At 32.8% G+C, this 12668-nt stretch overlaps 4 protein-coding genes across 4 annotated transcripts; all 4 read left to right on the top strand.

Annotated features, from left to right (window-relative positions):
• Positions 1 to 13: 13 nt before the first annotated feature.
• Positions 14 to 4051, top strand: BN7_6681a (Gag-Pol polyprotein; the record flags this gene model as incomplete). The annotated part of the gene is made up of 1 exon (XM_011272770.1): positions 14 to 4051. One exon carries the CDS (start codon positions 14 to 16, stop codon positions 4049 to 4051), a length of 4038 nt encoding a protein of 1345 aa, XP_011271072.1.
• Positions 4052 to 5025: 974 nt separating this feature from the next.
• On the top strand, positions 5026 to 6059 carry BN7_6682 (uncharacterized protein; the record flags this gene model as incomplete). The annotated part of the gene is made up of 2 exons (XM_011272769.1): positions 5026 to 5271; positions 5331 to 6059. 2 exons carry the CDS (start codon positions 5026 to 5028, stop codon positions 6057 to 6059), a joined length of 975 nt encoding a protein of 324 aa, XP_011271071.1.
• A 445-nt stretch (positions 6060 to 6504) lies between these two features.
• On the top strand, positions 6505 to 10293 carry BN7_6681 (Copia protein; the record flags this gene model as incomplete). The annotated part of the gene is made up of 1 exon (XM_011272768.1): positions 6505 to 10293. The coding sequence occupies one exon, from the start codon at positions 6505 to 6507 to the stop codon at positions 10291 to 10293; it is 3789 nt and encodes a 1262-aa protein (XP_011271070.1).
• A 640-nt stretch (positions 10294 to 10933) lies between these two features.
• On the top strand, positions 10934 to 12453 carry BN7_6680 (Ty1/Copia family ribonuclease HI; the record flags this gene model as incomplete). Its single annotated transcript, XM_011272767.1, has 2 exons — positions 10934 to 11301; positions 11706 to 12453. The coding sequence occupies 2 exons, from the start codon at positions 10934 to 10936 to the stop codon at positions 12451 to 12453; spliced, it is 1116 nt and encodes a 371-aa protein (XP_011271069.1).
• Positions 12454 to 12668: the final 215 nt, after the last annotated feature.

Here is a 12668-nt window from a genome sequence, read left to right as displayed (position 1 = left end):
GCTTTATGGAAGCATGGATAATATTGATCATGCTACAAAGAGTGCTAATACAAATGATAATAACGCTGAATTTGCTGCTACAGGATTTAAACCAAAAAGAAAATTCAATGGTACAAAATCAAAAAGAAACTGTTATTATTGTAATTCCAATGATCATCTCATCAAGGATTGTGAAAAACACAAACAATTTATGTCTGGTGCTGGAAATGCTAAAGAGAATACACCTACAGCATGGGCTGCTGTGTTTTTGGGTCAATCAGATGGTCTAAATAGTCATGAATGGATATTCGATTCGGGTGCTTCAGTACATATAAGCAATTCCAGACAATCTTTTACAGAATTTAGAGATGCTCATGATAAAATTAAAGGTTTAGGTGGTGACTCTATTATTTCAGGTTTTGGTACAGTAAAGTTAAATATTAGTGGTAAAGATTTTACATTACAAGATGTTGCATATGTACCAAACTCACCTTTAAACATTATTAGTGTTGCAAAGGCAACAGTTAATGGTGCAAAATTGATATTTACAGAAAATGAAGTTAGAGATTCAGTTACAGATGCTGTTTATGGTCTTTTAGATACTGATACAATGTTGTTTAAAGTGTTAACTAGAGATGATGAAATAAATGGTTCTTATGCTTATGTTAGTGTAGATCCTCCATCTTTAAACCAATATGAGCTCTGGCATGCTCGTCTTGGCCATCCAGCTTTACCTACAGTACAAAAGTTAAATAAGAAATTTCAATTAGGTATTAAACATTTTGGTTCTAGTGAAGACTATATCTCACCATGTCCAACATGTAAGGTTACCAAAGCTGTGAAGAAAATCAACAAGAAGGCAACCAGAACAACCAATCGGGTATTAGAGCTATTACATACTGATGTGGTGGGTCCACTCAATATATCAGAATCAGAATATCAATATTTCGTAACCATCTTGGATGATTACAGTAGATATAATTATGTTTATCCACTGGTTAATAAAGGTGATGCTAGTGCTGTTATTCAAAATTTCATCAAAATTCATGAATCCAAATTGAATTCAAAGGTTGCAACTATTAGATCCGACAATGGTGGTGAATATTGTTCATCAGAATTTCATGATTTCTGTACTACCAACGGGATTGTTCATGAATTCAGTGTCCCTTACAATAGTTCACAAAACGGCGCTTGTGAGCGTGTCCAGCGTACCATTGAAGATAAAATGAGAGGTCTTTTAGCTGGTGGTAAAGTACCTTTTTCCCTGTGGACAGAAGCATTGAATACTGCTTCATACTTGTTGAATAGAACTTTGCACTCAAGATTTCAATATAAAATAACTCCATTTGAAAAATTTACTGGAACTCCACCAAATTATTCCCATTTAAAAGTTTTTGGTTCAACTGCTTATGTTCTTATTCCAACCGCTTATAGATCACATAAATTGGAAAATAATGGTGCAGTATGTACCATGGTAGGATATGATCCTGTACATAAAGCATATAGATTATATGATTTATCCAAACAAAAGATTGTTGTTGCCAACAGCTGTGATTTTGATGAAGCTAGATTTCCTTTAGCAGAATACGATGAGGTTGTTGTTATTAATGCATTTGGCTCTGGCACAAGAACAGGTGGTTTTGTTCAAAATAGTGGTTCATCAATTAGCACACATCGTGGTACCACTCAATCAAATAATTCTAAAACATTTGATGATTCTTTCAGATCAGAAGACGCTCAAGGTTCAGATGATACTAATGACCATTCTTCCACAATTTGTTCCATTTCAGATGGTTCCATATTATCCACAGGATCCGATTGTGATCAATCTGTTAATCATGATCAATTATCTTTGGCCTCAAGATCTGATCATAATGCACAAGCAAGTCCAAGCACTGACCCTAAGGACACAACAGATAATGATTCTCATTCCAATAATGCTGACAACTCCTCTAAGTCAATACCATCAAGTCCAGAATTTGAGTATGATCATGGTTTTAATGAAAGAACTTTACCTGAAATCAAACCATTAGGGGCTGATTCCATTTTGAATTCCGGAGAATATATTAGTTCCGAGCATACTACAGGTGAAAAATTTGATGACCGAGGATATAATGACCGGTTCATAGTTACACCAAAGAAACTAACTTTTAAAAGACCTCGTTCACCATCATCATCATCATCGTCATCACGTCCTGTTTCACCTAATCGGTTTTTAGCTATTGCTCCTGATGATGAGGATATCACTGAAAGATCATTAGTTCATTATAACACCAATCATATTCAAGAATCAAGGGAAGGAACATTGGTAAAGCATTATGATAGTACTAAAGATGATACTTCTAATATGATGGTCACAAAGAACAATATATATGATAATGAGAATACAGTTGAGCTAATATCAAGACCTGCATCAAAACGAATTAAGGGTGATGATCATATCAATTATGCTGCTACTGCTATGGTCAAAATTAGTCAAAATCAAAGTTCTGACATTATTTTACCAACATCACCAAAATCTATAGATAGAAATCCTCATAAAAACAACTGGTTAGAATCAATGGGTGATGAATTAGGTTCTTTTAAAGAAAATGATGTTTACAAGGTAGTAAGAGCTCCTAATGGAGAAAAGATCGTGGGCTCCAGGTGGCATTACACGGTAAAGAGTGATAACAAGTTAAAGAGTAGGATAATAGCTCAAGGCCATAAAATGGTACAAGGTGAAGATTACACTCACAGCTACAGCCCGGTGATACGCTATGACAGTGTTAAGATGCTCCTGTCGTTAGCTGGTGCATTGAACCTAAAAATCGCAACATATGATATAAAGACTGCTTATTTACACAGTAAATTAAAAGAAAAGGTTTATTTAAAGATTCCTTACATGGGTGAAGGTTATGAGGATAAAGATAATGTCTGGCTTTTAAACAAAAGTGTTTACGGTTTGCCTCAATCTGGTTTAAACTGGAATGAATTAATGACCAATTTTTTAACAAAAGAAGGATTTAAGGTTAATTCAGCAGACAATTGCGTTTTCTACAAGAGTACACCAACTGGAATTGTCCTGATCGGGTTGTATGTTGATGATCTCCTCGTGTTATCAAATGATACAAACAATCTATACAATTTTAAGAAATCACTTTTGACCAGATTTAAAATTTCCGGTGGTGATGAGATAGAAGATTTTGTACAGAACAAAGATAAAATTGAAAGTAAGTTCTTAGGTATGAATATCACACAACACAATGGTGTTGTTGAATTATCATCAAAAGATTTTATAAATAAGGTTGTTAAAGAATTTGAAGCTGATAACAATGAAGAACTTTTCCCAATTTCCAACCCAATGGATCCAAATCTAAAATTATCAAAAGAAGATGAACTAATGCCGGATGCAACTAAATATAGATCCATATGTGGTAAAATTTTATTTGCATCAGTCACTACCCGTCCAGATATTTGTTTTGCAACAAGTCAATTGACCAAATACATGCAATCACCAACAGTTAAAGCTTTTAAGGCTGCAATCAAAGTGCTACGCTACCTTAAGGGAACCATAAACCTGGGTATACATTATGGAGATAATAATCAAGATAAAGGGTTAATTACAGGATATTGTGATGCAAGTTATGGAACTGCAGAAAATTTCAAAAGTGTTAGTGGTTATATGACCAAAATAGCTGGGGCACCAGTAACTTGGAAAAGTAAAACCCAGAACATGACAACCTTGAGTTCCACGGAGTCTGAATATGTTTCAATGGTTGAAACATCTAAAGAAATTGTGTGGTTACAACAATTACTATCTATCATGAATATACCTGGTGCTAATGAAACAATCAACATTTATCAAGATAATGAATCAGCAAGACTGTTAAGTGAACATCCAAATTTTCATTCTAGATCCAAACATATCTCTATTAGGTTACATTATATAAGGGAGTTAGTACATGAAAAGGTTGTGAAGTTTATACATCAGAATGGTCAAGATTTAAGTGCTGATATATTTACAAAAGCATTAAGTAAAGGTAAGTTTATTCACCTTAGAGATTTACTAGGCCTAAGGAATTGCACTTAAGGGAAGGTGTTGAATACTGAATGTTATGCCCTAATAAAAGTGAGAAAAGTGCATATGCAATAGTTTGCATGATATTGTAAAATTTGTTAATGTATATATAGAAGAGAAATCCCAATAAGAATTGTATATTAGATAGTGTATAAGGGAATTGGACATCAAAATTATATTGTAATGGAGGCCAGTGCTGTAGAGTTACTCGAGGTGTTAAACACTAAGGTAACACAGCTCCAACAGAGGCAGAATTATATAGCATTGATTTGGGGTTGAATAAAGGCTTATTTTTCAAACATTTAGCAAAAGATGTTGTTAATATTGAAGTTCCAATACATTTGTGGTCTGATTCTCAAGGTGCTATTAATTACATCAGAAGTTCTAGGCTCAATGACGCCAATAAATTCTTTGAATTAAGGTTGTTCAAGTTACGCCATTCAGTGGACAATTTATTTACTTTATCATACATTTCAACCAATGAGAACATTTCTGATATGTATACGAAAAGTTTATCAAAACCCAAATTAGATAAATTTGCAAATAAGGTTTGTTCGTCACTAAACTCAAGTGTTATTCACAAAAAGAGTAGTAGTGATACAGATGATAATAATAAAAATTAAAAATTTGTTCGCGGTTTTGAAAATGATGATTAATTAATATTTCGCGGTTTTGAATAAAACTTGAGAAATTCAATGAAAATTTTACCATACATTAAAGTTTAAAGTTTGATGACAGAACATTCATCACCAAATGACATCAAATATTGAAGTGACGATATAGATATCAAATCAAATATCGAAGTGATGATATAGATATCAAATTATTTTTAAGAATACATATATAAAGACCAAAGAATCATAGATACAAATTTAAATGAAAGATATTTTCAACAATCATACAGCTCATATTTATTTACATTATTCAAAGTTGCTGCTGTTATATTTTCAAGTTATATAAAAAGGTTTACATTATTATTGTTCAAAATGGAAAGAACTAGAAATGAATTAAAAAGGTTAGTTGCTAATGGAATCTCTAAATCAGGAGAAATCTTATGGGAAGATGAAGAAGTTAAAGAATATATTCATATAGTTGATGGTGCTTTAGTTACAAAGTTCATTATTAAAAGTTCAGATGCTACTGAGTTAAATAACTACAAGCTGAAACTATATTTCACAATCAACCAGAATAGTACAGCTGTAGATGCAATATTGGTGGTTCACACAAATATGGTATATGTCTTTGGACCAATATCCATTACTGGATTGATACCAGAATTTTTCTCTATAAGGTGCTCAAGAAAATTAATTTTGATGAGGAATATTATCAGTTCAAAAGCATATTCAAACAGAAACTCTCCATTAAAATTGTTAATTTGTCTAACAATTTCAACTCTATGATCAATTCAAATTTTCAGGAAAATATTGATTTTATTGATGGTATTTCAAATCATTATAATACAAATAAGAATGCTGAAACAGATGGTGAAATTTATCCTGAATTGTTAATTGATGTTCCAAATTATGGTGATGTTAATGATTATCATAAAGGATGGGGTGAAACAAATTTCGATTTAGATCCTGAAGATGAATTTGTTTTAAGTGATGGTAATGAAGATGATGAATATTCAAGTTCTAATTTTATAAAAGATTATAATCAGAAGTACAGAACATTTGGTTACTGCCAAATTGAGAATAATAACAACCAATCAATGGAATTTTATCAAAATATCAATAAAGATTCTAGTAATGACTCTTTAATTGTTTATGATGGGTCAACGCAATTTAATCCTATTTTAATAGATAGTGATGAAAATGAATCTTTTGCTGAAAAGGATGATCCATTTGTTGAAATGGTTGAAAATGTTGATGCTAATGAAATTCATGATTTGCAAAAGATTCAAGAAAAGAGTAGTGATGTTAGTTATTCCGGTAATATTTATAATGGTGATGTTTACAATTATACATCACGTCATATTGGTAAAGACACTACTTACAAAGGTTTGTATGAAGTGGAATAAGTTCTAATAGTTATTTGAACTTATATGTTAGCTTAAGAAGTTAAATTAAGAAATATAACCTAGGTTTAAATGGTTATATTATGTTTTTGATTTTAGTTACGTTTTGGTTTCGGGGCTACGTCACTGTTGACGTATGAGAAGAAGAGTGGTTCTTGAATTAAGTTGAAGAGTATTGAAAATACTATATAAGAGATAGAAACCCCTAAGTAAATTGTATATTTTAAATTTCTTTAATATATTATCCCCAATTTATTACATTTACAAGTACAAATACATTTACAATTGAAAAGAACAATTAATTAACAGATTAAAATACGATGTCTGACAACAACAACAATTACAACTTAGGTTCTGATGAACCGGAATTCTCTCAATAAAAGAGCTTGCAACAGCATACCACACTCATTACGGTCAATCTCTTGATCAATTTAATTTAAATAATATAATGGGTTTATCTCATGAAATTTTTATGAATGCTGGTGGTAGTGGTAATGGTACAGTTAATGAAACATCTGCTTTTGTTGCGAATAGTGGTGGACGTGGTCCTAAAAAGTGCTTTAACTGCAACAAACCAGGACACTACGTTAAAGACTGCCGTTTACCATTAACTGAACAATATAAAGAACGAAAAGCTAGACATGATGCCCAAAGATCAATCAATAAGAGTGAAAATGTTAGACGAACAGCTTGGTTCGGTTTTCTTGGAAGTGATGAAAGCTATGAAGGTATATTTATAGATAGCGGTGCTACCCAACATATATTTAAAGAGAGAAACATGTTTAAAACTTACACACAGGTCCAAGATCAGTACATTAAAGGCATCAATGATTTACCTATTCCTATTGAAGGGACAGGTTCTGTTGAAATTATGTTGAAGAATAATACATTATTAACCCTTACTGGTGTGTTACACATACCATCGTCTGCTGCAAACTTAATTAGTGTTTCTCAAGCAACTGATACTGGTGCCCAATTCTTATTTTTGAATGATACTGTTGTTGATTTGAAATTAGATCCAGATTTTATCTTGGGTAGAAAAGCCCATGGAAAACTTAATGAACTTCAAATTGCTGGTACTAATGATTACACATCTTCTGGTTTTGTGTTCCGTTCAATTAAAGCTGGATTACCTAGCTCAATTTGGTATCTGCGCTTAGGTCATCCAAACCTTAGTGTATTGAATGGTTTAAAAAGGTATGGAGTGGTTATGACTGAAACACAAAATGTGAAAGACTGCGAAGCATGTCTTCGTACAAAATCCATCATGAAGAAACCAAAAGATTCTAAATTCATAGCAAAGCATCCGCTTGAGCTCATCCACGCTGACTTAAGTGGTCCATTTCGTTACAAAGGCCGTGATCTGGAAACTTTCTTTTTAACTATAGTTGATTCATATAGTAATTTTACCAAAGTTATTCCCATTCAAGATAAATCACAATCAACAGATGAATTAATAAACTTTATCAAGTATACTGAAAGATACTTTGCTGCCAAAGGGTTAGGTTTTGTGTGTGGTGCTGTTAGAACAGATCATGGAGGAGAATTTGTTAATAATAAACTTAACCAATTTTTTCAGGAGTCAGGAATTCATCATCAACTCACCATCCCCCATCAGAGCTTCCAGAACGGCAAGCTGGAAAGATTTCACCGCAGTCTCCAGACCAAAGGGCGTTCGATGCTAACGGCTGCCAATTTACCTGAATGTTTTTGGCCAGATGCCATTACAACTGCTTGCTATCTCATGAATAGGTTACCAAACAAAGTTAAATCTGATACTTCCTTGTCCCTATTCTATAAAGTTAAGACGGATTTTTCGCATTTAAGAGTTTTTGGGTGTATCGCCTATGCTACAATTCCATCGGATCTCCGAGATGGAAAATTCGGTGATACAGCAAAAGAAATGATGTTTATCGGTTATGCTGATGATACAAATAAGTATCAACATGGAGGTTATATATTATTTGACCCTTTAACTGAAGATTATGTTGTTAGCTCACAAGTGAAGTTTTTAGAGGAAAGGTATTATTATCCCAAGCTTCCTGCTCAAGACGCTGAATATCCAACTATTTCAGGGGGTTCTGGTGTTAAGAGCTTTAAAGGTGGTTACCAAAAGCCACTTGGAGGAATTTCTGGTATACTTCCTCCAAAAGCAGGTGATGTTGATGAAGATAATGATATATCAATGTCTAAATCGGATCAGAGTTATGCTGAATCTGATATCCCTGAAGAAGACATGGAGAGTACAACCCCAAAACACTCTGGTATTGACCCTGACTCTGCCAAAATTGATGAACAACACTCTGATAGTGAACCTGAATCTGCCAAAAATGATGAACAATGGCAAGTTGTTCGCTCTAAAAGGGCTGCTAGTCGCTCTCCATCTCCACCATCTTCACCTAGTGTTCCTACTGCTGCAAACCCATTTGCACCCTTAGCCAATTACAAAGAGTCTTTACCATCAATTGCGTTTGACTCAGATCCACTTTTATTGTTGAAACCAACTCCAGCTTCCGAGAGGGAAAAACGCATCACCAAGAAAGCTAAAGTTACACCAATGGTTAGAAATGTTGATGATGATGATTCATGTGTTCCAGTTATTGAAGAACCTGAAGATGAAGGTGATGCTATAAATGAATCTGAAGTTGGTAGTGCTATGAAGCAAATTTCATATCCAAGTGTTAATTTAGCTGCTACTGCATTTATGGCTGCTGTTAATAAAGGTATTATTCCAATGACTTTTGCTCAAGCTATGAAGCTTCCAAATGCTGATGAATGGAAAGAAGCATTTGATAAAGAATGGTCAGCAATAAAAGACAATGAAACATTCTCATACTCCAAATGTCCTCCTGGTATCAAACCAATTAAATGTAAATGGGTATGCTCAATCAAAGACACGGGATTGTGTAAATGTCGTCTTGTCCTGAAAGGATTTTCTCAGATCAAAGGTATAAACTATGAGGAGACATTTAGCCCTGTGATTCGTGCAGAGGCAGTTAGAATTTTTCTTGCTACTGCTGCTTCATTGAAATTAGTTGTGCATCAAATGGATGTTTCAAATGCGTTTCTCAACGGGAAACTTGACGGTGAGGAGTTATATATGGAACAGCCTGATGGTTATAAAGTTGATAATGGTATGGTTTTAAAGTTAAACAAGAGTCTTTATGGGCTCAAGCAGGCTCCTATGGTCTGGAACCGTACTATAAATCAGATCTTAATTAACCTTGGTTTTAAAAGAAATGAAGCAGAAATGGGTCTTTATTACAAGGCTTCGGGGTCCAACATAGTTTTATTGGGTCTTTATGTAGATGATATATTAGTTGCTTCTAACTCTAGTGATTTATTAGATGAAGTTAAAGGATGCTCAAAATCTGCTTTCAAAACTAAAGATTTAGGTCCAATTAAGAAATTTTTAGGTTTAAATATTGAACAACATGAAGATTTCTCCATTTCATTGAAATTGACTGATTATATTAATACTATTGCTCAAGAATTAGGCTTTGAAGATGTTAAAGGTGTTTCGATTCCATTGAGTGTTGGCACAAATTTATCTGGTCCAGATGTTGAGAATTCTCCTGAGATAGATTCTACAGAGTTCAGAAGTATTGTCGGGAAGTTGCTTTACGCCAGTAATTCTGGTAGATTTGATATTACTTATGCTGTTGGTGTCTTGTCAAGAAATCTTCAAAATCCAAGAAAGATTCATTTACAAGCTGCTAAGAAAGTTGTTAAATATTTAATTTCTACTAAAGATTTAGCAATTAATTATTCACCAGGTTGTTCTGAATTAGTTGGTTATTCTGATGCTGATTATGCTAATTGTTTGAAGTCAAGAAGATCAACTACTGGCTTTATGTTCAAGTTTGCTAATGGACCAATTACATGGAGATCAAAATTACAACCAACTGTTGCGTTATCAACTACCGAAGCAGAATTCATGGCTGTCACAGAGTCCACAAAAGACGGTTTATGGTGCCTAATGGTATTAAAGGATTTAGGTATTGAGTTAAAGGAGTTTGTGATATATAATGATAATCAAGGTGCTTTGAAACTTCTACAACATCCATCATTTCATCATAAGACTAAACATATTGATACTAGACATATGTTTATTAGAGACCATACTGCTTCTGGTACTGTTAAGCTTGAATATTTGGAAACTGGTGTACAAGTTGCTGATTTGTTAACTAAAGCAATTGCTGCTCCTCAATTTAATAAGTTATTGGATTTATGTTAGAATATGATGTTAGTGATTTTGGTACACGAGAGGGTGTTGGAAGTTATGATGTACCAATATCACATAATTTAAGTTGTTGGGTATAAAGATTGCTGAATGAATTAGAAGTTATTTAAAGTGGAGATATTAAAGTTTGTAGAGAGTTATTAAATGATTAAGAAGTTATTTTAAGAGTGGAGATATTATTATATTAAAGTTTACAATAGCTATTAAACAAGGTAGAGAATTAGAAGTTATAGCAAGAGTGGAGATATTAAAGTTTACAAGAATAATTGAATGACTAATGAATAAGAAGTTATATCAAAAGTGGTGATATTAAAGTTAAATGAATGATCAATTGCTGATTAATTAAGAGGTTAGTTAGTGATCAAAAAAGTGGAGCTAATTGAAATGATAGTTATATATTAGGAGATCAAAATGTGTAAGATCTAGTGATTAGTTTTTGTATAATTTGTATAAGGAACTTGGAATAAAGGATGAGTGCTATTATAACCTCCACCCATAATGTCTTACAGTTAAATACTTAATTTCTACCAAAGATTTAGCAATAAATTATTCACCAGGTGGTTCTGAATTAGTTGGTTTTTGTGATGCTGATTATGCTAATTGTTTGAAATCAAGAAGATCAACTACTGGTTTTATGTTCAATTTTGCAGGTGGTCCAATTACATGGAGATCAAAATTACAGCCAACTATCGCTTTATCAACTACTGAAGCTGAATTCATGGCTGTCTGCGAATCTACAAAAGATGGTTTGTGGTGCTTGATGGTATTGAAAGATTTAGGTATTGAGTTGAAGAAGTTCTTGATATATAATGATAATCAAGGTGCGTTGAAACTTCTACAACATCCGTCATTTCATCATAAGACGAAACATATTGATACAAGACATATGTTTATTAGAGATCATATTGCTTCTGGTACTGTTAAGCTTGAATATTTGGAAACTGGTGTACAAGTTGCTGATCTATTAACTAAAGCAATTGCTGCTCCACCATTCAACAAGCTGTTAAGTTTATGTTAAAGATTTATTTGTGATTTTGGTTCACGAGAGGGTGTTGAATGTTATGATCCATTATCAAAATAAATGTGATTATAAATGGTATTGATTATGTAAAAATGAATTATGCACAAATCCCGCATTTGATATGCACACAAGATACAGATTAAGTTAAGGTATAGATTATACATTTGGTATGCACGAATTGTGCATAAATGGTTAAACAAGATATATACTATGTGATTAAAGGAAATTGTAAAAGAAAGATTAGAAGATTAAAAGAATATATAAAGAGTCCAAATTGTCTGTTAATTATTAATTAAGTTTTGTATAAGTTTAATATAGAGTTTGTTATAGAAAAATGAGTACAATATCTGGTACGATCTCTAACCTACAACACTACATACTTGAGCAAGGTTCAGGTAAATGAAAATATTCAGATTAAAAAGACACAAATCTTAACACCATTAGCTGCCGGTTTTGATCCAGAAGATTTAAACAGTCCTTTATTGAACCAAATAGATCATGAGAAATATCGGAAATTAATTGGAACCATCTTATATTTGTCCATAACGGTTAGAGCTGATATTTGTTTCGCTGTCAATATTCTCAGTAAATTTGTTGCTTCACCAAGAAACACTCATTTATCTATGGCACAAAGAGTTTTACAATATTGTATTCAAACAAAAGATCTAGGTTTACAATACTCAGTCAAAACACCACTGTTACAGTTTCAGGATTTTTCACATTTGGATAAGTCTAAAATCGGTTTTGCTACAACTGTTTCTGAATCACCTGTTACCTCTAATTTATTTAGAATTGATATTTTAACTGATTCTGACTGGGCTGGCAATAAAACTACAAGATGCTCACAATCAGGATGTTTAGTGTATCTCAACTGCTGCTTAATCTCCTGGTCGAGTGGTCGTCAAAAGAGTGTTAGTCTGTCTAGCATGGAAAGTGAATATATAGCTTTATCAAATGGTTCACGCTCAGGTCTATATTTAAGAAACCTTCTTTATGAGTTAGAAAAACAAGAAGTCAAGATCAATGTGATTAGTGATAACCTATCTACACTCACATTGGATAGTCATAAACATATCATAAACAAAGCAAATATTTTTCCATTGAATATCACTTTATCAAAAATTTGGTCTTGACTGGGGTGATAAAAATTGAATTATATAAATTCAAGAGCAAATTGGCTGATATCCCAACTAAAAGTGTTAACAGAACCATTTTCCAAGAGTTAATCCAAAAGATGTTATGTTGATGTTATTTGAATTAGCTGTTTGTTTTACATGTACATTAATGTATTATTATCTAAATTTAATTGTTTGCTTTATTGTTATTATTATTATATTTGTTTGGTTTT

This window comes from Wickerhamomyces ciferrii, contig 00304, assembly GCF_000313485.1.
Source record: "Wickerhamomyces ciferrii WGS project CAIF00000000 data, strain NRRL Y-1031 F-60-10, contig 00304, whole genome shotgun sequence".
NCBI classification, from domain to species: Eukaryota; Fungi; Ascomycota; class Saccharomycetes; order Phaffomycetales; family Wickerhamomycetaceae; genus Hansenula; species Hansenula ciferrii.
The sequence above is the reverse complement of the archived record's forward strand: the minus strand, read 5'-3'. Positions and strand labels throughout refer to the sequence as shown.